At 44.6% G+C, this 26,997-nt stretch overlaps 1 protein-coding gene across 2 annotated transcripts in view; it reads left to right on the plus strand.

Moving 5' to 3' along the window:
- Positions 1-461: 461 nt before the first annotated feature.
- TIMM44 (translocase of inner mitochondrial membrane 44) overlaps positions 462-26,997 on the plus strand; it is a 262,338-nt gene continuing 235,802 nt past the window's right edge. Inside the window, exon 1 of one of the 2 annotated variants that reach the window (XM_040417742.1) lies at positions 462-676. In XM_040417742.1, the coding sequence (XP_040273676.1) occupies positions 641-676 (36 nt within the window). In that variant the 5' untranslated portion in view covers positions 462-640. The remainder of the gene's footprint in view (positions 677-26,997) is intronic. The other variant, XM_040417741.1, reaches the window with a different exon arrangement.

A 26,997-nucleotide genomic window follows, 5' to 3' on the forward strand; every position in this document is an offset into this window, starting at 1 on the left:
TGCGTTACAAGGTGTGCTGCGCAGGCGCACAACGACGGGGTAGGGAAATTTCACACCAGAATTGGGAAGAAGCACCTACTTCATTTGCATGCGCAAAACCGTACACCGCGAGTGCGCACTCAGGGGTAGGTAGATTTTTCTGTGCAAAATGTTCCATCAGATCTCCCTACCCCTCAGTGAGCAGGCACAGACACATCATCTGGAGCAATTCAGCCTCACCACATAGCAGAGCTGAGTGCACACACAAGGTGTATAGTTTCGCTCATGCAAATGAAGTAGGTACTTCTCCCACGGCGGTGCAATTATTTTTACGAATCCATTGGATCAGCGCTTGCGCGTCACTTCTGGGTATATAGCATTCTGCCAGGTATAGGAATCTGGCAGAATACCGGAATCAGCTGGAGGAGGGTGTGCGCGCAGTTCTGTACCTACTTCATTTGCATGCGCGAAAGCATACACCGCGCGTGCGCACTCATCGGCTCTGCTCTGGGCAACCCCACCACCCTGGAGCCGAAAAGCAAAAGGCGCGTGAGCAGTACGCGTCTCACACGTGACCGATCACATGAACGATCACATGACCATGACGTTCTCGGAAGTCACGTAGCGTCTAACGTGCGCGAAGGTCGAAGGGGAGTTCTGTATGAAGATGGCAGACGCTTTGCGTCAGTGTGGCTGGGTGAGCTACATTAGTATATATTTGACTGTATTTATTGTTAGTTGTGAATTAGCGCTTCCTATATTTGACTGGTTTTATGTGAGGGAATCTTTGTACTGTGTAGCACGAGATCTTTCTGTAGGATAGTCCTTGTAGCTGGACTTTTCCTAGCGGTCTAGCGCCTGCTGCTTTAACCACATTGGGCTTGATTTATCACAACTGTGAAATAGGTGGTCTTTGTTGCCCATGTCAACCAGATCAGTCTAAGCTACTTTTACATCTATGTTTTGCTATACAGTTTTGAGATCCTTCAGTTTGCTCCCCATTCATTTTCAATGGGGATGAAACTGAATGGAGGGCACCAGAATGCATTCCATTTTGTTGTGTTTCCATGATGCACACAAAAACGCTGCAAGCAGCTTTTTTGTGTGCGTCCTGGCATGCTGAGCATGGACACAAAAAAAACCAGATCCTGTGCACATTGACTAAAAATGGTTTTAGTGCTGGATCCGACTTGTTCATGTTGGAGATATGGCTACTGTCACACTGGTGTTTCACGGATCTGTTTGAAACGGATCCGTCACTAAAATGACTAAACTGAGACGAGCGGAAGCCAATCAGACGGATCCGTCTGTAATGCGGACCTGTTTCTCGTTCTGTTCCATTTTTGCATTTGTTTAGCAGATCTGTTTTGTATTGAGTAGCGTCTTACTTTATGTATTTAGATCCATAGGGTTGTCATTAGCTTTGAAATGCTCTGTTGCTAATATCTTGGAGGCTGTCTGGTTAAAATTCCAAGTCGGTCCAGTTTCAGCTCTGATCACGGACCACACCTTTCGAACTGTTGTACACGACTACATGCACTAAAAGATGTATAGTGTTCGTTAGCGGGCCATATGTCCTGTAGTGCCATTCATTGTGCGTAAGGGAGTACATAGCATCATGATGCTGTCCGTGTTGTCCCGCACTCATATGATCTAATGCAGGGGTAGGCAACCTCCGGCACTCCAGCTGTTGAGAAACTACAACTCCCAGCATGCAAACTTGTTCTGCTCTTCTTAGAACTCACATCGAAATGAATGGAGCATGCTGGGAATTGTAGTTTCACAACAGCTGGAGTGCCGAAGGTTGCTGATCCCTGATCTAATGAGTGCTAGACTATAGTCCCGCGGGCAGCCCGACGTGCACGGCATCATTGTAAACTATGATGCTGTGTACTCCCATGCGCATGATCAATGCCACTACGGGACATATGGCCCGCATACGGTCGTGTGCAAGAGGCCTTAACCCCTTAAGGACTTAGGACGTACTGGTACCCCCTGTTTCCCGAGTCCTTAAGGACCCAGGGCGAAATCATTCAGCAGGCACCCTGTGACAATGCCTAGGGGGGTCCTGTGACCCCCCCCCCCCCCCCCGCATTGCCAATCGCTACAAACAAAATTTTTAGCGCTTATGCAAGTTTCTGATCCCTGCGGTCCGTGATCAGAAACCTCAAAATGCCCATATTTTTGAAAGTTAACCCCCCCCCCCCTGCAGTCTTCTGTGTTTTTGTGCCTGCGGGGGGAGGAGTGCGGGAGGCGGGCGGCAGTGTGGGGGGCGGGTGCGCGATCTTCCGCCCGCCCCCCGTTTATTTTCAGGATGGCCAAGCGGTTGAATCAGTGTCAGCTCATTGCTGACACTCCGATTCAAACGGCTGACATCCGTAGGGACCGCTGTATGGAAGAGGTGAAGAGAGAGGGAGCTCCCTCCCTCTCCCATCGGGGGGCTGCTGTGCCTTTGCAGCCCCCAGACAGGATGGGGTGACAGAGGGAGGGAGCCCTCCTCCCTCCCCTTCCCCGTCTGCTCAGTTGTGGCAGACGGGGAAGGTTCCCATGGCAACAGGACGCCTTCTCAGGCATCCTGCTGTCCATGGTGCTGAACAGATCTGTGCTAAGGGCAGAGATCTGTTCAGACAAAGTGTGAGTGAAATACAGTGCAGTACACTATATAGTGTACTGTATTATACAGACATCAGACCCACTGGATCTTAAAGCAGTGTTTCCCAACCAGTGTGCCTCCAGCTGTTGCAAAACTACAACTCCCAGCATGCCTGCACAGCCAAAGGCTGTCCGGGCATGCTGGAAGTTGTAGTTTTGCAACAGCTGGAGGCACGCTGGTTGGGAAACACTGTCTTAAAGAACCAAGTGGGTCTAGGTAAAAAAAAATGTTAAAGTGAAAAAAAGTAAAAATAAAAAAACACATTTATCCCTGATTAAAAAAAAAAATAAGAAAATTCCCTACACATGTTATATATCACCGCGTCCGTAACGACCCAATCTATAAAACGGTCATGTTACATTCCCCGCACAGTGAACGCCATAAAAACTATGATGAAATTGAAATTTTGCTCACCTTACTTCCAAAAAAAGGTAATAATTGATCAAAAAAGTCGTATGTACGCCAAAATAGTACCATTCAAACTGTCGTCTCATCCTGCAAAAAATGAGCCCCTACATGACACAATGGCCCAAAAAAAAAAAAAAAATATGGCTCTCAGACTATGGAGACATTAAACAAGTTTTTTTGGTTTAAAAAATATTGTTTAAAACCTTAATAAATAAAAAAAAAAGGTACACATATTAGCTATTGCCGTGTCCATAAGAACCTGCTCTATAAAATTATCACATGATCTAACCCCTCAGGTGAACAACGTAAAAAGAAAAAAGAAAAATGGTGTAAAAAAAGCCATAATTTTGTCACCTTGCTTCCAAAAAAAGGTAATAAAAGGGATCAAAAAGGTCGTATGTACCCCAAAATCATACCATTAAAACAGTCATCTCATCCTGCAAAAAATTTGACCCTAAGACAATCGCCCAAAAAATAAAAAAACTTTGGCTCTCAGACTATGGAGACACTAAAATTATTTTTTTTGTTTCAAAAATATTATTGTGTAAAACTTAAATAAATTTCAAAAAGTAAACATATTAGGTATCTTTGCGTCCGTAACAACCTGCTCTATAAAAATAATACATGATCTAATCTGTCAGATGAACGTTGTAAATAATAAAAAATCAATTTTTTTCCCATAACAAAGCAAGTGTTAACAGCAAAACAAAACTCAATATATATTGCACTGATTCTTTAGTTTACAGAAACACCCCATATGTGGTCATAAACCTCTGTATGGGCGCAGAAGGAAAGGAATGCCATATGGATTTTGGAAGGCAGTTTGAAGTCCTATTTAAAGCCCCCCTGATGCACCCCTAGAGTAGAAACTCCAAAAAGTGACCCCATTTAAGAAACTACACCCCTCAAGGTATTCAAAACTGATTTTACAAACTTTGTTAACCCTTTAGGTGTTCCACAAGAGTCAATGGCAAATGGAGATGAAATTTCAGAATTTCTATTTTTTTGTTACTTTGCTTCACAAAAAGTGCAATATAGAGCAACCAAAAATCATATGTACCCTAAAATAGTACCAAAAAAACTGCCACCTTATCCCCTAGTTTCCAAAATGGGGTCACGTTTTTGGAGTTTCTACTCTAGGGGTGCATCAGGGGGCTTCAAATGGGACATGGTGTAAATAAACCAGTCCAGTGAAATCTGCCTTCCAAAAACCACACGGCGTTCCTTTCCCTCTACGCCCTGACGTGGGGTCGTAGAGTGGTGTACGACCACATATCGGGTGTTTCTGTAAGGCCGAATGCACGCGGCCGAGAGCGGTCCGTGGTATGCCGGGCTGGATTCCTGTTCAGAGCAGGAGCGCACGGCGTCATTGGTTGCTATGACGCCGTGCGCTTCATGCCGACGCTGCTGTACAGTAATACATTATACGAGTGTATTACTGTACAGCAGCGGCGGCATGAAGTGCACGGCGTCATAGCAACCAATGACGCCGTGCACTCCTGTTCTGAACGAGAATCCAGCCCGGCATACCACGGACCGTTCTCGGCCGCGGAACACGGCTGTGTGCATTCGGCCTAAACCGCAGAGTCAGGGCAATAAATATAGAGTTTTGTTTGGCTGTTAACCCTTGCTTTGTTAGTGGGAAAAAATTTATTAAAATGGAAAATTTGGCAAAAAATGTTGGTACTATTTTAGGGTACATATGATTTTTGGTTCCTCTATATTACACTTTTTGTGACGCAAAGTAACAAAAAATAGAAATTCTGAAATTTCATCTCCATTTGCCATCAACTCTTGGGGAACACCTAAAGGGTTAATAATGTTTGTAAAATCAGTTTTGAATACCTTGAGGGGTGTAGTTTCTAGAATGGGGGCACTTTTGGGTGGTTTCTATTATGTAAGCCTCACAAAGTGACTTCAGACCTGAACTGGTCCCTAAAAAGTGGGTTTTTGAAAATTTTCAAGATTTGCATTTAAACTTCTAAGCCTTGTAACGTCCCCAAAAAATAAAATGGCATTCCCAAAATGATCCAAACATGAAGTAGACATATGGGGAATGTAAACTAATAGCTCTTTTTGGAGGTATTACTATGTATTATAGAAGTAGAGAAATTTTGGTAAATTTGGTATTTTTTTTATAAATAAAAATGAATGGCCTGGTTAAGTAAAAGCGTTTTAAAGTTATCACCACATAAAGTGACACTGGTCAGATTTGCAAAAAATGGCCAGGTCCTTAAGGTGAAATTGGGCTGAGTCCTTAAGGGCTTAAAGGGATTCTGTCACCAGGATTTCACTTACTGAGCTGTTAACATGACCACATCAGTCTTCACGATTTATATTACAATATACTAGTATTATTGCCCTGTGTCTTGTAATTTGTGTATAAAATCGCTTTTATTAATATGCAAATTACCAAAAATTTGTCCGTTGGAGCCCGTTGTCCTCTGTCCGTTGGAGCCCAGCCGCACCCGTTCGCCTTGAGCCCAGCACCGCCCCACTGCTAATCTATTCACTCCTCATCGCCGACCTCATATGCCTGGTGCGCCGTGGGAAGACCAGTCAGCGCATGCGCAATGTGTTCTGTGAGGCCGATGCCAGGACACCGCGCGGGGCTCATATGAAAGGACACAAGATTGAACAGTGAGCAAGCATTTGCTTGTTCATGTGCCAATCATAGGGTATACGATCAATAAAGAGCCAAAAGATAGCTCATTATTGATGGTCATGTTCATTGTTCAGCCACCTTTGGCACTAAGGCTGTTTCGGAAAAAAAAAAATACCAAGGGAATGGTCTAAGGATGAGTGGACCCGAGCATGTGTAGAAGTGGGAGGAAAATAGTGGGGAAGAGAAGTAGAATATGAGACAGAAGGAAACACATGCTCGGAGGGGGTGGGAATGGGAAGGTTGGCTGTAATGGGCACTGGTGTGGGGTGGGGGTTGGGGGTGGTGCATAATTTACCATGACCCTTTCTCGATCTTAAACTCGTGCAACTGTTCGGGCGTCATTGAGTCCATTAAATTGATTATGTTTAGCCCATAATGGTAGTTTCGACTTGGCCTACTGGATCTCTGCCTGCTCACCTGGGCTCTCAAATTTGGCCAGAAATCGAAGGCCTCTTTCAGACGGGTGTTGCGGGAAAAGGTGCGGGTGCGTTGCTGGAACACGCACGATTTTTCAGCGCGAGTGCAAAACGTTGTAATGCGTTTTGCACTCGCGTGAGAAAAATCGCGCATGTTTGGTACCCAAACCTGAACTTCTTCACAGAAGTTCGGGCTTGGGATCGGGGTTGTGTAGATTGTATTATTTTTCCTTATAACATGGTTATAAGGGAAAATAATAGCATTCTGAATACAGAATGCATAGTACAATAGCGCTGGAGGGGTTAAAAATAAAAAATAAAAAATAAAAATAATAATATTTAACTCACCTTAGTCCACTTGATCACGCTGCCCGGCATCTCCTTCTGTCTCCTTTGCTGAACAGGACCTGTGGTGACGTCACTCCGGCCATCACGTGATCCATCACAGGTCCTGTTCAGCAAAGGAGACAGAAGGAGATGCCGGGCAGCGTGATCAAGTGGACTAAGGTGAGTTAAATAATTTTTTATTTTATTTTTTTAACCCCTCCAGCGCTATTGTACTATGCATTCTGTATTCAGAATGCTATTATTTTCCCTTATAACCATGTTATAAGGGAAAATAACAATGATCGGGTCTCCATCCCGATGGTCACCTAGCAACCGTGCGTGAAAATGGCACCGCGTCCGCACTTGCTTACGGATGCTTGCGATTTTCACGCAACCCCATTCACTTCTATGGGGCCTGCGTTGCGTGAAAAACGCAGAATATAGAGCATGCTGCGATTTTAACGCAACGCACAAGTGATGCGTGAAAATCACCGCTCATGTGCACAGCCCCATAGAAATGAATGCATTTAGATCCCCCCAGGTCTCAAAAAGATCTGAACATATGTCCCTCCAGAGCCGCTGGGTGCGATGATGGTCGGAGTGGTCCCAAAAAGATGGACGAGCGTCCACCAGTTGGATGAGGAGCTCGTTATCAACGTGAGGGACAATGAACTCCTCATCTTCCCTGGTGGAGCCTCTGGAACCCTGAAAGAAAAAGAAAGAAAAAAAATCCAAAAACAAAATGCAAATTACAACTACTTAATCAAGACTTATACGTCTACGACCGCCATGCACACTCCCACGAACTCTGAAGGCGACTGGGGGATTCTGACTGGCGGCTCTAGGTGCAGGTTGCTAAAACAAACATAAAAAAAAAATATATATATTCAAAAGATGAGGCAGCCCTCCAAGGATAAAGTGAAAAACGATGGACCCTTTATTGACCCCTCTAGCTGCCTCATCTTTTGAATACATATCAATCCATTAGCTGTTGAGCCTGCGGCTGGGAGGATCTTGCACCCACGCTATTGGACTAGTGCTGCTGTGGAATTTTTTTTAAAAATATACACACACTTCTAGACGGCCCTAGTCCGGGCTTGGTCCGCCTCCCCTGGATTATGGCGAGGCCACCACCGGTGAGCCGGCAGATGATGATGAAGAAGCCTAGAATAAAAGGACATACTGATTAATGCAACTAATGAAACAGTACAAACTCCAAGCGTTGATTTTATACTTACCGGCCTCTGGATACGACAGCGCCTTCTGGGTAGGTGTCTCCAATTGATTTGTTGAGGTGAAGATATCTGTACCAGACAAAATGCAGATAACGTTATAAGAACATGTTTAGAGCACCAAATTGGTGCTTGCCCACCACAGAACTTTCTCTTTTTCACTTTTTCACAGTTTTGGACGAAGCTAATAAAAAATTTATCCCCCAAGGGCCATCAGCCGTCCGTCCTCCATCCCCCCAAGGGCCATCGGCCATCAGCCGTCTTATCACCGGATTGTGTCATTAACAAATGGGGCATTTATCATGTAGAGAAAGCTAAAGGGGGTTATCTAACACTAACAAATGCTGGGCCCCTGACATTGAATATACTTACCTGGCTCCCCGCTCCTGGTCCCCGTACCGCTGCTGCTGATTCTCCCTGTGTGTGGAAGCTGGGGGTGGGGTCAGCCAATGGGAGACGGGGACACAGGAAGAAGCAGCAGTGGCGGCTCAGTGTGAGGGAGGCATTTTAGATGCAGTGATCAAGTGAGATCACGACATGTAAATGCGCAAAAAACAGAAAGTCCGGGCTTGCTACCGATGCCCCGTGCAGCCAATGGAGACATTGGTAGTTGCGCTGAACACTATCAGCCTCGATGTCGATGCTTATATTGTTCATGCTGCAGTTCTTATTTTGGCCACCCGATGGCAGGCTTGGTTAAGAAATGAGCAATTTCTGTTGTAAATCTCATTAAAAAAATCCCTGATAGAACAAAATCAAAAATGAAAAAACATTTATAGGCTCTTTTTTTTTTTTTAAATATATAAATCACCCTTCCTTTCTGTATAATTAAAAAATACCTAAATAACAATAAATATAAACATCATGGGTATCACTACGACCTAAACAGCCAATACTATTAAAATATTTTTTTTAAATTCCAATACGGCGAATGGCATAATGGAAAACAGTAGGGGTGCACCGAAATTCCGGCGGCCGAAAATGGGCCTAATCCATTTCGGCCGATGTTGGTACATATCGGCTGAAAATATGATAGCCCCGCCGCTCCGGTATACTAATATAAGATGTCATATTCATTTATTGGTTATTAAACATGCCCCATCAGTCCTATTACTACTTTACATCCTAATCGCATCTGTAGAATTCAGGCGGGCGGCAGCGTAACTCTTGTCATGTGCCTGAATGAAGCCGGCGGCGCAGGCAAGTGATGTCAGTGAGAGACGCGCCGGCCGCCCGGCTTGGGCTGCCTGAATTCTACAGAAGCGATTAGGATGTAAGGTAGTAATAGGTAATAACCAATAAATGAATATAACATCTTATATTTGTATACTGGCGGCAGCGGGGGGGGGCGGGGGTGATCTGTGGATGGCACAGTTATGGGCTGGGGGGGGGTCTGTGGATGTCACTGTTATGGGCTGGGGGGGGTCTGTGGATGTCACTGTTATGGGCTGGGGGGGGGTCTGTGGATGGCACTGTTATGGGCTGGGGGGTCTGTGGATGGCACATATATAACAGTGCCACCCACAGATCCCCCCAGCCCATAACAGTGCCATCCGCAGATCCCCTCCTGTAACAGTGCCAGCCACAGACCCCCCCCCCCCTGTAACAGTGCCAGCCACAGATCCCCCCCATAACAGTGTCCGTCATCCACAGATCCCCCCCATAACAGTGTCCGTCATCCACAAATCCCCCCATAACAGTGTCCGTCATCCACAGATCCCCCCCCCCATAACAGTGTCCGTCATCCACAGATCCCCCCATAACAGTGTCCGTCATCCACAGATCCCCCCCATAACAGTGTCCGTCATCCACAGATCCCCCCCATAACAGTGTCCGTCATCCACAGATCCCCCCCCATAACAGTGTCCGTCATCCACAGATCCCCCCCCATAACAGTGTCCGTCATCCACAGATCCCCCCCCCATAACAGTGTCCGTCATCCACAGATCCCCCCCCATAACAGTGTCCGTCATCCACAGATCCCCCCCCATAACAGTGTCCGTCATCCACAGATCCCCCCCCATAACAGTGTCCGTCATCCACAGATCCCCCCCCATAACAGTGTCCGTCATCCACAGATCCCCCCCCATAACAGTGTCCGTCATCCACAGATCCCCCCCCATAACAGTGTCCGTCATCCACAGATCCCCCCCCATAACAGTGTCCGTTATCCACAGATCCCCCCCCATAACAGTGTCCGTCATCCACAGATCCCCCCCCATAACAGTGTCCGTCATCCACAGATCCCCCCCCATAACAGTGTCCGTCATCCACAGATCCCCCCCCCCATAACAGTGTCCGTCATCCACAGATCCCCCCCCCCCATAACAGTGTCCGTCATCCACAGATCCCCCCCCCATAACAGTGTCCGTCATCCACAGATCCCCCCCCCCATAACAGTGTCCGTCATCCACAGATCCCCCCCCCCATAACAGTGTCCGTCATCCACAGATCCCCCCCCCCATAACAGTGTCCGTCATCCACAGATCCCCCCCCCCCCCATAACAGTGTCCGTCATCCACAGATCCCCCCCCCCCCCATAACAGTGTCCGTCATCCACAGATCCCCCCCCATAACAGTGTCCGTCATCCACAGATCCCCCCCCATAACAGTGTCCGTCATCCACAGATCCCCCCCCATAACAGTGTCCGTCATCCACAGATCCCCCCCATAACAGTGTCCGTCATCCACAGATCCCCCCCCATAACAGTGTCCGTCATCCACAGATCCCCCCCCATAACAGTGTCCGTCATCCACAGATCCCCCCCCCCATAACAGTGTCCGTCATCCACAGATCCCCCCCCCCCCTTAACATGCGAGAAAGCTGAGCAACTTTTGTTCTAGTTATTTTATTTACATTTAAAAAAAATTGTGTAGCCCAGCAAAAATTTGTTCTTGACCTGAGGTCCCTTAGCCTCCCCAGCCCTTCCGGTACCTATCGGCCATGAGGCTGAATTCAAGGATGAAATATACGGCCGCGGACGGGGGAGATTGGTAGCTGAAACCACGGTGGGGCTCCAGGCTCACTCGTTGTCATCACGCTGCAATCGCTGGAGGCCGCAGGTGTCAGGAGCACAGTGCGTCTGACGTCACCTGCCAAAGTAAGGGCAACTGGAAGTAAGATCGAGGCGCCCATAGTGGGATTCCTCCAGTGGGTGGAGCGCATGTGCATTCTACACAGATGCCCAGAAACAAGATGGCGACGCCCTACACAGTGCTCTAGACAAAAAAAATACCTAGTAGCCATTGGCTCCTGAACTGAAAAATTTAGGAGCCAAATTAAATTTTTAGTCGCCAAATCGAAACCGAATCAAAATTTTGGTATCGTGACAACGCTACGCCGATCAGATCGGCGTAGGGTTGTTTTGAAACCAAAATTTTGATTCGCTTTCGTCACCATAAAAAAGTATTGCGATACTCAATACCGCGCAAAAAAAACACCAAAAAAAGCTGCGTGCATTTCGCATTTTATGAAACGTTCGGCCCATAATAGAACAGTCCTATGCTATTTTTTGGGGAGACAGTGACTAAAAAATAGCGAATGCTCACCGCATAGGAGATATTTTTTTATAATTTAATAGTTTAGACTTTTCGGACGCAGCGCTATGTAATATGTTTATTTATTTATTGTTTATATATTTTATATGTAAAATTGGGAAAGGGGGGATTTAAACTTAATATTTTAGAGTACTTTCACACTAGCGTTTTTCTTTTCCGACATAGAGTTCCGTCACAGGGGCTTTATACCAGAAAATAACTGATCAGGCATATCCCCATGCATTCTGAATGGAGAGTAATCCGTTCAGGATGCATCAGGATGTCTTCAGTTCAGTCATTTTGACTGATCAGGCAAACGATAAAACTGCAGCATGCTACGGTTTTATCTCCGGCGAAAAAAACCTGAAGATTTGCCTGAATGCCGGATCCAGCATTTTTCCCCATAGGAATGTATTAGTGCCAGATCTAGCATTCAAAATACCGGAATGCACCCGCACTAAATCCGGACCCATTCACTTCTATGGGGCTGTGCACATGAGCGGTGATTTTCACACATCACTTGTGCATTGCGTGAAAATCGCAGCATGCTCTATGTTGTGCGTTTTTCACGCAACGCAGGCCCCATAGAAGTTAATGGGGCTGCGTGAAAATCGCAAGCAAGTGCGGATGCGGTGCGATTTTCACGCATGGTTGCTAGGATGAAAGTCTATTCACTGTATTATTTTCCCTTATAACATGGTTATAAGGGAAAATAATAGCATTCTGAATACAGAATGCATAGTAGAAGGTCAATATAATAAACATTGGTGGTGCAGTGTGCCCCCCAATATAATAAACATTGGTGGCGCAGTGCGCCCCCCCCCCCCCCCAACAACCCAGTATGATAAACATTGGTGGTGCAGTGCGCCCCCCCAATATAATAAACATTGGTGGCGCAGTGCGCCCCCCCCCAACAACCCAGTATGATAAACATTGGTGGCGCAGTGCGCCCCACCAACACTCCAGTATAATAAACATTGGTGGCGCAGTGCGCCCCCCCCAATATAATAAACATTGGTGGCGCAGTGCGCCCCCCCCCCAACAACCCAGTATGATAAACATTGGTGGCGCAGTGCGCCCCACCAACACTCAGTATAATAAACATTGGTGGCGCAGTGCGCCCCCCTCATCACCCCAGTATAATAAACATTGGTGGCGCAGTGCGCCCCCCTCATCACCCCAGTATAATAAACATTGGTGGCGCAGTGCGCCCCCGCCCCAATATAATAAACATTGGTGGCGCAGTGCGCCCCCCCCATCACCCCAGTATAATAAACATTGGTGGCGCAGTGCGCCCCCCTCAATATAATAAACATTGGTGGCGCAGTGCCCCCCCCCCCTCAATATAATAAACATTGGTGGCGCAGTGGGCAGTGCCAATGAGGGTTAAAAAATAAAAAAATTATTAACTCACCTCCTCCAATTGATCGTCTCCTGTTCTTTCTTCAGGACCTGTCAAAGGACCTGTGGTGACATCACTGTGCTCATCACATGATACATCACCATGGTAATGGACCATGTGATGAGCTCAGTGACGTCACCACAGGTCCTGAAGAAAGAACAGGAGACCGGCAGCTACGCGATCAACCGGAGGAGGTGAGCGCCACCTATGTTTATCATACTGTGGGGGGGAATATTTTAACCTCTCTCTGTTCCCTGTCCCAATAGTGGGCAGGGAGACATCCTCCATGTGGTGCTGTCATGTCGGACTCCTGGAAATACAATTACTGGTAAGACTAATTCTTACTTTTGTTAATGCTGGGGGCCACTCTGGGAGACATTATTAATGTTGGGCACATTATGAATACTACCTGTCACCTAGATTTTGGGTATAGAGCTGAGGACATGGGTTGCTAGATGGCCGCTAGCACATCGGCAATACCCAGTCCCCATAGCTCTGTGTGCTTTTATTGTGTAAAAAAACCTATTTGATACATATGCAAATAAACCTGAGATGAGTCCTGTAACGTGAGATAAGTCAGGGACAGGACTCATCTCAGGTTAATTTGCATATGTATCAAATATTTTTTTTTTCACAATAAAAGCACACAGAGCTATGGGGACTGGGTATTGCCGATGTGCTAGCGGCCATCTAGCAACCCATGTCCTCAGCTCTATACACAAAATCCAGGTGACAGGTTCCCTTTAAGTAAAATAAAAATCATCCATTTTTAATAGTCTTTACAAACGGATGCAAAGTGAATGTTAACCCCCCTCTATCCCCGAGGGTTTTTTACTTTGCTTTTTTTTTTTTTTTTTTCGCTCCCTGCCTTCCCAGAGCCATAACTTTTTTCTTTTTTTTTCTTTCACATAGCCATATGAGGGCTTATTTTTTGCGGGACAAGCTGTACTTTCCAATGCCACCATTTAATATGGCATAGAATTTAGTGGGAAAAATGTTTCCAAAAGCTTTGGAATTGAAGGAAAAAAAAAACTATTTTGCCATACTTTTTTTTACGTAATTTTTTTTTTATGGCCTTCATATTGTGGTAAAAATGACTTGTGATCTTCATTCTTCAGGTCAGTACTAATCCGACGATACCACATATGTTTACTTTTCCTTGCGTTTTGATGCTGGAAAAAAACCTTTTTTTTTATATGAAAATATAACAAGCAATCATTAGATTGCTATTGTCATAAACTCCAATTCACTAGCATTGGAGTCTAAGATGGTTTTACTACTTGCCTGTAACAGGGCTCCATAGAAAACAAGGTGCAGCAGCCTCCTGTCATTGGCCTTGGCTGCAGCTGCCTGACACTGGTTTCTACAGCTTAGTTTGCGGTTCATCAAAATTCCTAGGTCCTTTTCCATGTCAGTGTTAGGGCTCATGCACATAAACGTATTTTCTTTCCGCTTTGTTTTTTTTTTTTGCGGAACCGTTCACTTCAATGGGTCTGCAAAAACAACAGAAGATACTCAGTGTGCATTCCATTTCCGTATTTCCGTTCCGCAAAAAAGTAGTGCATGTCCTATTATTGTCTGCAAATCACGGTCTGAGGCCCCATTCAAGTCAATGGTTCCACGAAACATACGGAACGCACACGGAACACATCCGTATTTTTCAGATCCATACTGTAGAAATGCTATGCCCAGCCCATATTGCTCATGTGTTTGGTGATTAATAAGTTACTGTTTCCAATCCGCAAAAAACGGATCGCATACGAAAACCATATGTTTATTCTCCCCAAAATAAAAATAAAGAAACAAAGAGATAATTATCATAGGCATCGTTGTGTCTGAAAATATCTGCACCATTAAAATATACAAATATTTATCCTATATGGCAAATGATTGAATGGAAAAAAATCTAAATAGTTTTTTGTTACTTCATCTCCCCCCAGAAATGGGGAAAAAAGTGATCAAAAAGTCATACAAACGCCAATATAAAAAATCTAAAGATCGTTCTGCATAAAATGACCCGTCACATGGCTCCGTTGACATAACTGTAAAAAGGTTATGGGGGTTAGAATAAAGTCATGAAAAGAAAAATTATGTTTTTTCAAAGTCCTTTATTTTCAAAGTTTCTTTTCAATATTTACCCCTTCACGCATTGTCGCGTACATGTACGTGAGGGAATGCGGCTTCTTGCCACATTCTCACATGCATGTATGTGATGTGATCGGGAGGGTGCAGGAGCACGGGACCACATGTACCACAAAAACATCCTACACAAGATGAAATAATGTGTGGATGAAAATATAAGAGTAAATAAATCACTGCAAGGGGTGCACCACAATAGTATGCAACTGACAATACAAGGCTAAACCCTTACACCGATGTAACAAAAATGAGATTTTAGCCAATATTTTCCTGTCAGGAACATATCTGAGCCCGCGCACCCCGCCAAGGTATCTCAGTGTAGCGCGGGACCTACCGCACCGCTAACCTACCTGTAGTGTGTGAACACTGTCCGATAGGTGCCATGGTCCGACTCACAGCCAAACTCCCACATACCTCCAAAGTAAGATCACTAATACAATGGGAGATGGGAGGAGGCTGCGAGCCCCACCTATAGCAGGCCATGTGACACAGGCTACCAGGTGCACTAGAATGTTACCAACGATAAGCGTCTGCACATTCAATACACATCAAGCAAAATCAAAGAATAGAGTGGTCTATTTTATCTTTCAGAAAATGGAGACCCTAAAATACTATTTATTTTTCTTCAAAAATGCTACTATAGTGTATAACAAAAATAAATGTAATAAAAAGTAGACATATTAGGTATCGCCATGTCGGTAACAACTAGCTCTATAAAAATATCACATGACTTAACCCCTCAGGTGAAAACCGTAAAAAAAATTAAAATAAAAACCAAAAATGCCATTTATTTTGTCACCATGCATGACAAAAAGTGTAACTCCAAGTGATCAAAAGGTCATATGCAACCCACAATAGTACCAACCAAACCGTCATCTCTTCCTGCAAAAAATGAGCCCCTACATAAGACAATCACCCAAATGATAAAAAAGAAATGTCTTTCAGAAAATGAAGACACTAAAACAGGCATGGGCAACCTGAGGCTCTCCAGCTGTTGCAAAACTACAACTCCCAGCATGCTCAGACTGCCTACAGCTATCAACCTGCAGCAGGGCATGGTGGGAGTTGTAGTTTTACAACAGCTGGAGAGCCACAGGTTCTCTAATAATATATATATTATTAGAGAAAAAAAACACCGGCAGCACCATCCAAAGGAAAAAAATATAGGCGGGTGCAATGTCCAAGTATGGCAACAGGTGTTTACCCACTTGTATAGAACAAAAATCGGACTGCACTCCAAAAAGATCTTCAATAAGATAACGTTTTATTCACCCATGAAGTGGCAAAGAGCGACATTTCAGCTCATACATGAGCCTTTTTCAAGCATTGGTACAAAATGAACAGCATACATATAAAGGTGTATCAATCAAGATAATCAGTGCCAAAGCATAATTGTTAATTACAAAAATTCAAGTGCAAAATGTATGAAAATACTTAAGAAAAGTTAATAAACATCCGCAGATGGTAAAGTGACAAGTGCATATAGTGAATCAAATACATGATATATTTAAAAACATACAATATCCTCGAATGAACATGATTGGATCCAACTGTATCACATCCATCTATAATTAGTGCATATGTTTCAATTAATGTGATCATAAGATGGAGGAGGAGACTAGTTAGTACCTGGAAGATCGATGTGGCCCACATATACCATCGCGCCATTCTGCGCGTCTGTAGGTTGCCTCTGCGCATGTCCCGGCTGCATTGCGTCATCAGTATCGGCCGGAGTCGAGACGCACGCCCGCCGCGGGGTCGCATGTTGATGACCCAAGCGGCGAACGCATGAATCGCAAACCCTGCCCATAAACTATCGGCTGAAAAAAGGCAGCGCATGCGCAACAACCTCACCTTTACAACTGCCGCCATGTTCAAAAAGGGAACAATGCCAGATCTCTTTTTTTGTGATTTATCATTGTAGCTAAGTACCGTCACTGTTCCTATAAGATCCGTCACTGTGGATGAATTCCACTGCCAAGCAGGTTAGGCGAGTAACCACCTCTTCCAAGGGGATAACCCAAACCCAATCGGTACCCAAATGGTGCCAACACGTCAATGCCGGCCACATTTCGGGTCCCCATCCTGCTCCAACTCGTGACTGAGAGGGTTCTCCTCTATTAAATGTGACAGGGTATATAAAGCTCCAAAGCAATAACCTACTGGCAATATAAGTACTTGAACTGAACACAGCATTATCCCATCCAAAAAAAGGAGGAGACCACCTCCATGTAATGCAGGCGGGACACACAGGAGGAACCTCAGAAATAAAAATAAAAACCACTGAGATGTTATAACAGCATTATACTTCAGTAGGGGCTCTTCATCCAACGTCCAGGCTCATTACTCATCCAAAATACCTTCTCCCAAATGTGCGAAAGTGTCTGAAATGATAAGAGAAATATCAATAATACATATAATCTATATGCCTTATTACCCCTATATTACAAAAATATATATATAATTTTCTTTTCTTATTTTTACATTTTTCATTATTTTTTAACCAATGAACCTGTCCACCGCAGGCAGAATGCTTCACGTACATTCCGGGTAACAGAGGGCAAACCACCATACACATACTCCCCCACCATATCTGTAATCAAGATTCAATCCATTAGGATACAGGCTATTTAAAGTCTGGATCCAATATAGCTCTCTTTTTTTAAGTAAAGATATACGGTCTCCACGCCTCCGTGGCATTTGAATCTGGTCTATGATCCAACATCTAAGATCCTTTTCATTATGTTTTTGTAACACAAAATGTCTGGGGACAGGTAAATCTGTACGCCCCTTTCTAATCGTATAGCGATGATTATTGAGCCTGGTCTTTAAATCTGTAGAAGTTTTGCCTACATAGAGCAACTGGCAAGGGCAAGATAAAATATATACTACAAAAGAAGAGTTGCATGTTAAATGGAACTTAATAGGGTATGTGTAACCCGTATTAGGGTGTACAAATGTCCTTGACCTACAGACATAACGACAATTGACACAATGCAGGCACGGGAAACAACCAGTGCCCGATGGTGCCAACGTCGTCTGTCTGATAGTCGTTTTGGGGCCCACATCCGCTCTCACTAACTGATCCCTGATATTTTTACATCTGCGATATGCACACAAAGGTAATGCCCTGAATTCAGGTACTGCTTTCAAACAGCTGCTTAATATAGGCCAATGCCTCTTCAAGATTTTATTAATTGCACCACTGCACTCAGAATAAGTAGATACAAATGTAATTCTCTTTTGAACATTCCTGTTTCTGGTCCCTTGCAGTAAAGAGTCTCTGTCCACAGCTAAAGCTTTGTTTTTGTTCAGTAAGCAATTTACTGAGGTAACCCCGCTGTCTAAATTTAGTGACCATGTCATCTAATGTCCTGTCTAAGGTGTTACTGTCTGTTACAATCCTCTTTGCCCTCAAAAATTGTGAGTATGGTAAATGTTTCACCATACTGCGAGGATGGCAGCTCTCATACCTCAACATCATGTTCTTGTCAGTTGGTTTCGTATAGAGTTGTGTACTGAGGGCCCCATTAGAGAGTACTACATTGGTGTCAAGAAATTGTACCGCGGTATCTGAATAGATGACGGTGAACTGTAAATCACCATCAATACCATTGAGATATTGGTGAAAATCGAACAACTGTTGCTCTGTAAATGAGGAAGATGTCGTCTATGTATCGCCACCACCCCAACAAATGCTGGGCATAGTGGGAGCTATAGACGACATCCTCCTCAAAGCGGCGCATAAAAAAATTAGCGTACGCGGGGGCCACATTGGACCCCATTGCCACGCCACGTTTCTGGACATAATACGTATCCTGGAAAAGGAAGTAATTGTGTTCCAAAACTATCGTGAGAAGTGAAATAATAAAGGAACAAGCCTCGGGTATCCTTGATGATACATACAACATACTTCTCACAGCCTCAATCCCTTTACGATGGTCAATGGAAGTAGAAAGGGATGTGACATCAAACGAGACCAAAGTGACAGATTCAAACCCATCCAGATTAACCTTACTCAATTTATTTAAAAAAATCTGACCTATCTCTGATGTAAGACTGGCCTGCTCTAGAGAATTCACGTAATACCTTGTTCAGGAAAATTGCTATATGGCAAAAAACGGAATCTGTGCCAGACACGATGGGGCGTCCCGATGGGTCCACCAATGTTTTGTGGACCTTAGGTAGCACGTAGATCACCGGGGTGATGGGGTGGGGAACAACCAAATATTCCCTGAGTCCCTCATCTATGATACCCGCCCTCAAAGCATCTGATACACATTGCTCAATAATCCGAATAATGTGGAACTTAGGATCATGTTGCAACAAACCATACACTTTCTCATCACTTAATTGTCTTAAGATCTCTTTGATGTATTTAGTAGTGTCCATCACTACAACTGCACCGCCTTTATCGGCTGGTTTTACCGTTATATCAATATCATCCCGCAACTCAGCCGTAGTGAGATTGGGGTATCTGAAGCCCTCCAGGTGAGGGAGAGACCTCAGCTCCCCAATCCCATTCTTGACGGCGGAGATGTACGCCTCAATGGCAGGTTCATTTACCACAGGATTAAAAACTGCTTTTGTTGGATAAATTAAACATTTTACAGGAGAACTCACTAGATCTCTCTTCCTTATCCCTAGTTACTCCCTGAAACCATACCTTTAACTTAATAGAACGAAAAACAATTCAAACAATCACACAAATCTGACTCCACATCCAACCAATTTACCTGTGAATTGGGGCAAAAGGACAAGACAGTTAACTGTGCAGGAGTCAGTATTTTAGAGGAAAGATTAATAACAGCTACTTCTTCTTGGTGATGGGTACTTTGTTCAATTGAGTCCGTGTTTTCATATTGTTGGTTTTTCCGGTTTCGTCTATATCGGCGGCCGCCTCTCCTGATTCGCTCCCTTTTGGTGTCTTTGGATCTGAATTGTTCCCTAAAAAAAACATTCGACTTTTATGCGTCTGCACGTTTTTCCTTGGTTTCTTGTTATCCCTCATATTGTTGTATGAGGAATTGTTAGGTTGCCAGGTGTAAATGTCACCCTCTTTATAGTCCTCTGTATCACGTGCCCATTTAATTCTCTTGCCTTCCTCTAGTTCGGTCTGCAACTGCTGCAACTGTGTGTATAAAATATTGATAAACTGGGAGTATAATTCTTCCGTCATATATGTGCGTAACAGTTGGTCAATCTGTGTCATATCAATTGTAAATGCAGAAACTTCTTGTTGCAGAAATTCAATAGTCAACAAAATAAAATCCAGAGAATATTTGTTAGACAAGGCCTCAAATCGCTTACAAAAAGGATCACTGCTGGAAAACAGATTGGGGCGCAGATGGGATCACCATATCACATTAAAATTTTAAAAATTTTAATTTTTTTTTTTAAATAAAGGTGAAACATATTGACTCAAATTTATCACCAACATGAAGTACAATATGTCACAAGAAAACATTCTCAGAATCGCTTATATAAGTAAAAGCTTTCCAGAGTTATTACCACATAAAATGAAACATGTCAGATTTTCAAAATGTGGCTTGGTCCTTATGGTGATAACTGGCTTGGTCTTGAAGGGGTTACAACACAAGTAACACTATACTGTATAAATGTGGCATCGATTTAATTGTACTGACTCAGAGAATGAGGGGCACAGGTCAGTTTTACTGCAGACTAAAAGCCGTAAAAACAAAACCCATGCTAGAGTTAGCGAATCTGCTTTGCACTCGTCAATTAAAAGCAGCAGGCTGAGAGTCCCTAACCTTCACAGTTATTACTTACATCAATAACAGATCTTTCTTAGAAGCTTAGTCGCACTCTGCTTCTTGTCTTTTGGAGTCAGGTTCCCACCCCAATTAGTATAAAATAGAAAATACCAGAGATTATTCAAAGTTAATATTCTTTATTGCAGAACGGCTGTTTGTGAAGTTTCGGCCTTTATGGCCTTTTTCAAAATACAGCAAAAGAGAATACAAAAATATAACCTAAATAAGACCGTGACACATTGGGGAACGGTTATGTACGTGGGTAAGTAGATATTTTCTCTACATTACACAAAATTATACCAAATATCATAGAATATGGAAGGGAGTAGGGATCGACCGATTATCGGTTTTACCGATATTATCGGCCGATATTCAGTATTTTGACCGTTATCGGTATCTATTTTGCCGATATTCCGATAACGTATTGGGAACACAGATCGCGGTGCTGTCAGCGCTCTCTGTGTTCCCTCAGCAGCACAGGGGAGAAGGAAGCAGTGTCTCCCTCCCCCTGTGCTGCTGCAGCCAGTGAGAGGAAGGAGGACAAGAGGAGGGGAGGGGCTGTGGCCACTGCGCCACCAATGAAGAGAAATCTCTCATTAATTCATATACAGGAGGCGGGACCTGGCTGCAGAATCACATAGCCGGCTCCCGACCTCTATGAGCAATAGCTGCGATCTGTGGTAGTTAACCCCCCAGGTGCCGTGGATCGCAGCTACCGCTCATAGAGGTCGGGAGCCGGCTATGTGATTCTGCAACCAGCTCCCGCCTCCTGTATATGAATTAATGAGAGATTTCTCTTCATTGGTGGCGCAGTGCGCGCCCCCCAGTATTAATCATTGGTGGCGCAGTGCGCCCCCCACCCCCACCCCAGTATTAAAAACATTGGTGGCGCAGTGCGCCCCCCCAGTATTAATCCTTGGTGGCAGTGGCCACAGGATCCCCTCTCCCCTGCTCCTCCTGGGGCTCCGATCGGTTACCATGGCAGCCAGGACGCTATTGAAGCCCTGACTGCCATGGTAAGCTCCATGCTGCTGTGTGCACAGAGCAGCAGGGACAGTGTGAGATCCTATTGACCCTGATAGAGATCTATCAGGGTGAATAGTACAAGGGTTCTAGTCCCTAAGGGGGCTAAAATTTAGTAAAAAATAAATAAAAAAATATTAAGTATAAAATGAAAGAGATTTAAAAAAAGAAATAAAAAATACACGTTAACAATAAACATTTAATTTTCAGCAGATTTCAAAAATTAAAATTACCAGAATATCGGTATAAATTATCGGCTATCGGCCTGAAAGTTCACAAATTATCGGTGTCGGCCCTAAAAAATCTATATCGGTCGATCCCTAGAAGGGAGCTCTGCATACAAGGGTGGAGCAAAGCAACAATTCTATAGGAAGAGCGGAACTAAATGAAAAAGGAACAATGAAAGAAAAAAAGGAGGTTGAACATAAACACTGCCAGGATACCAAAAAGCAAAATTAAAAGCGTCAAAGTTGTTATGAACATCCAGTTTCAAAGATGTTAATGGATACTGTATCGTAAGTTAGAGGGAACCTGTCATGTGGATATTTGATTGTATATAATTAGTTAGATTATAATCATTAACTACTAAAAAGTCCCTTAGATGTATTCACTTACTGGTGTGACAGATGGTTACCTCATAATATACACACACAAAGATGCCGCATGCCGATGAGCTGATTGGAGTTCAGCGTGATGTCATTGAGTCCAGCGTATATTTAATTCACAGCTATAGCCACTCCCCTGCCCACCTGCTGCTGATTCATATGGAAACAAACTGTCATTCAGCAGCAGGTGGGCGGGGAGAGTCAGGAGCTCATGAATATTCATGACTCATCATTATCAGCTGGAGCTTTTCAATACAAGATGTTGGCAGATTGACTGGGTCAATTAAAGAAAGTGACCCAGCATTGTGCTAAGAGAATGTGTCACTTATTTATGTTGCCCTTAGTTAGGACACCATAAAACTGGTGACAGGTTCCCTTTAAGGAGATAATGGAATACCCTATGAGCACAAAATAACAGTATAATCAAAGATTAAGAACCACATTAGAGCATAATATGGAGACACAATCAAAACAGAAAAATATACTGTATCTACTATGTAACCATTCATAAGTGGAGTACATCGATACCTTTAGGTCCCTTTCACACGAGCGAGTTTTCCGCGCGGGTGCAATGCGTGACGTGAACGCATAGCACCCGCACTGAATCCTGACCCATTCATTTCAATGGGTCTGTGTACATGAGCGTTGTTTTTCACGCATCAGTTCTGCGTTGCGTGAAAATCGCAGCATGTTCTATATTCTGCGTTTTTCACGCAGCCCTCGCCCCATAGAAGTGAATAGGGCTGTGTGAAAAATGCATTGCATCCGCAAGAAAGTGCAGGTGCGATGCATTTTTCACTGATGGTTGCTAAGAGATGTTGTTTGTAAACATTCCGTTTTTTTTATCACGCGCGTGAAAAACGCATCAAAACGCATTGCACCCGCGCGGAAAAAACTGAACAACTAAACACAATCGCAGACAAAAACTGACTGAACTTGCTTGCAAAATAGTGCGAGTTTCACTGAACGCACTCTGAACGCATCCGGCCCCAATCCGCAATACCCATGTGAAACCAGCCTTAGGGTAAGTATTCGATTATGTCTTTTGTCAAAGGTAAGTATCTTGTCAATTCAAAGCATAGATCTTAGATCAGGAGTAATAGAAAATTATAGGAAGTAATTTAGTGGCTAGATTACCTGGTGCCTTTGGTGACTGTGGGTACGGTGAAGTATCGATGTGGTGGAAATGCTCAGAGGATAGTGATGTGCGTCCGCCAAAAATAGATGTGAGCCATACGGAGAGAAGACGGTGTGCCCTTTAAAGAGCGCGCCGGGTGATAGTGTGCACTCGCAGTACCTAGTGTGTCAAGCCTCGTTTAGGAGCCGGTCCCGTACGAGTATGTGTAGTAAACCAAGGGAACAGCTGATTATGTCAGAGGGAAAGCTAATAAAATCGCTAGATCGCATATGTCTATATGAATGGGAGACGTTTTTTATATAGATGAGATCTACCTCCAGTGTTATTAATAAGACAATAATGCATGGCATGTGTGAGTATGCGGGCTGTAAGGAATAATAGCTACCATATCACAAATTATTATTTTTTTTTTTTACTTATCTATCATTTTCTTATAATAACCTTTTTCTTTCATACCTTTCTTTTCACCATTTTCTAATGTTTTTCATTCTCAATTCTATCTTATCATCTTTTATACTTAAACTATAGATTTCCCACAATTTGTATGAGTAGATGGCGCGCTCAGTGCCCTCTTCCTGTTCGCTGCTGTATGTCTATGGAACAGCAGTAGCGAGCAGGAAGAGAAATGGGAGACAGCACATGCGTCTTCTCATACAGCTGATCGGGGGTGACGGGTGTTGGACCCCCGCTGATCTGATATTGATGACCTATCCTGAGCATAGGTCATCAATGGAAAAAGCCCGGACAATCTCTTAAATGGCCAGGATCCATTACTTTGGCGCTGCAGGATCTGCAGAAGTAGGCCACCTTCACCACAAACAAATACAAATTTTCAGATCCGCAATGCCAATTTCAGCAACATTAAAACCACAGAAGCAAGGTGGAATCAGTTCCTACTCCTTTCTGCTCCACACGATCTTAAATGCCCTTGAAAAAGCGAGGCGAAACCTGGGTCGGGGTTGCTGGGACACTCTTGCTTTTATGATCTGCATGATTTTATTCCTTTTGTGAGTTTTATAAATTACCTTTGGCTGATGGTGCTTCACTATTTCCCCTTCACTATTTTTCCCCCCTGTTGTGTTGGTGGGAAGGAACATAGGAGGAGATCGGGAGTGTGGAAAGCATTGAAATCCAACTACAGTGATTATCTGTGTGATCGTCCAGATTGTCGGGTCCACCTTGCTGCTTAGTGTGTTTTTAAAAAAAAAAATTTTTAATGTTCCTGAAATTGGCAGAGCTATTACTTAGCCAGTTTGACGGATCAGGTTAGTGAGTGGTGGCTAGCCCTCAAAAATAGCTTAAAGGGGTTATCCGAGTTAATAAAAAAATAAAAAAACACTTAAAATCCATCAGGATATACATATAATTTGGTTAAGCTTGATTTCATCAAGTTAAAACCCATATTTACACCTTTTCATGGTCCTGTCATTGCTTTGTTTACATGCTGAAGAACATGCTGAGGGGGCGTGTACCAACAAAGCCTGAGCTCTGCCTCATGAATATTTCTGGGCGTGAACAACCTGACCTTCCCCGCCCCCTGCTCTGCACTTTGCATAAAAATAAATAAATACACACACAGGGCAGAAGACCTCCCTGTCACATTGCAGCTGTAAAAGTTATGTTATTTTTCATACATTTCTTTCATGTTTGGTTTTGTTTCTAGTCTAAAAATTTTCTTTCTGTTATTACAGTATATCAAGGAGGACGTATTTGCACTAATTCCAAATTCCGTCACCATAGAAAATGAATGGGTCCGCACCCGTTCCGCAAAATTGCAGAACAAATGCGGACCCATTTGCGGATGTGTGAATGGAGCCTAAGGCTACTTTCACACTAGAGGCAGGATCGATCCAACAGGCTGTTCACCCTGTCGGATCCACCCTGCCGCTATTTTGCCGTGCCGCTGGACTGCCGCTCTGTCCCCATTGACTATAAAGGGGACGGTGGTGGAGCTATGGATTTTCGACTTTTTATGGTACTTTCACACTAGCGTTAGTGTGATCCGGCAGGCAGTTCCATCGTCGGAGCTGCCCGCCGGATCCGCCATTCAGTGTGACAACTGACAGCATTTGTAGACGGATCCAGGTGCGGATCCGTCTAGAAATGCATTGCAATAACGGATCCGTCTATCCGCTTGCCATGTCGATGGACGGATCCCTCTTGCAGTCTTTTTCACATTTTTCACGTTCTGCGCATGCGCAGACCGGAAGGGCAGATCCGTCCTTCAGTTGTTTTGCAACGCCGGATCCGCACGGCAGCTCTGTCGTCGGAGCTGCGTGCCTGCTGGATCCGCCAATCAGTGTGACAACTGACAGCATTTGTAGACGGATCCAGGTGCGGATACGTCTAGAAATGAATTGCAATAACGGATCCGTCCAGCGGCACCGTCAAATAGCGGCAGGGCGGATCCGACAGGGTGAACAGCCTGTCGGATACGTCCTGCCGCTAGTGTGAAAATATCATTAGCATTATCTGTATCTAAGCAATATCTATATTATTCAAATATATATTCAATATGGATATTGCTTAGATAAATCCATATATTGGTGGCAGATAAGGATTTTATATAGCTGAATAATGATGATGATGATAATAATGATGGCCAATAATTTATTTATATTTCCCAGGGGGTGTTGAATGTGTACTAGTGTGGGGGGGGGGGGGGGAACCAGGGCTGTAATAACGATCCCCAGATGCTGAGGGGAACGTTTACAAACTGCCACCTCTAGCCCCAGTGAATGCAGGAGGGACAAACATACCCTGTGCTGCTGGAGAAGAGATCGCCTCGGCATGAGCGATCGCATAGCAGAGCTGAGGCAGTGACAAGAGCTGGAGGGGGAAGGGCACCAGAGGCTCTGACGTCTCGTTTACACAGCCTGGACACTCCCTCAAGCAGAGAGAAGCTTGTAAACGAGACATCAGCAGAGCAGAGCCGGGCAGTGTGAGGAGAGCTGGAGGGGGGAGGGCACCAGAGGCTCTGACGTCCCGTTTACAGAGCCTGGACACTCCCTCAAGCAGAGAGAAGCTTGTAAACGAGACATCAGCAGAGCAGAGCCGGGCAGTGTGAGGAGAGCTGGAGGGGGGAGGGCACCAGAGGCTCTGACGTCTCGTTTACACAGCCTGGACACTCCCTCAAGCAGAGAGAAGCTTGTAAACGAGACATCAGCAGAGCAGAGCCGGGCAGTGTGAGGAGAGCTGGAGGGGGGAGGGCACCAGAGGCTCTGACGTTCCGTTTACAGAGCCTGGACACTCCCTCAAGCAGAGAGAAGCTTGTAAACGAGACATCAGCAGAGCAGAGCCGGGCAGTGTGAGGAGAGCTGGAGGGGGGAGGGCACCAGAGGCTCTGACGTCTCGTTTACACAGCCTGGACACTCCCTCAAGCAGAGAGAAGCTTGTAAACGAGACATCAGCAGAGCAGAGCCGGGCAGTGTGAGGAGAGCTGGAGGGGGGAGGGCACCAGAGGCTCTGACGTTCCGTTTACAGAGCCTGGACACTCCCTCAAGCAGAGAGAAGCTTGTAAACGAGACATCAGCAGAGCAGAGCCGGGCAGTGTGAGGAGAGCTGGAGGGGGGAGGGCACCAGAGGCTCTGACGTCTCGTTTACAGAGCCTGGACACTCCCTCAAGCAGAGAGAAGCTTGTAAACGAGACATCAGCAGAGCAGAGCCGGGCAGTGTGAGGAGAGCTGGAGGGGGGAGGGC

Source organism: Bufo bufo, chromosome 2 (genome assembly GCF_905171765.1).
Source record: "Bufo bufo chromosome 2, aBufBuf1.1, whole genome shotgun sequence".
NCBI classification, from domain to species: domain Eukaryota; kingdom Metazoa; phylum Chordata; class Amphibia; order Anura; family Bufonidae; genus Bufo; species Bufo bufo.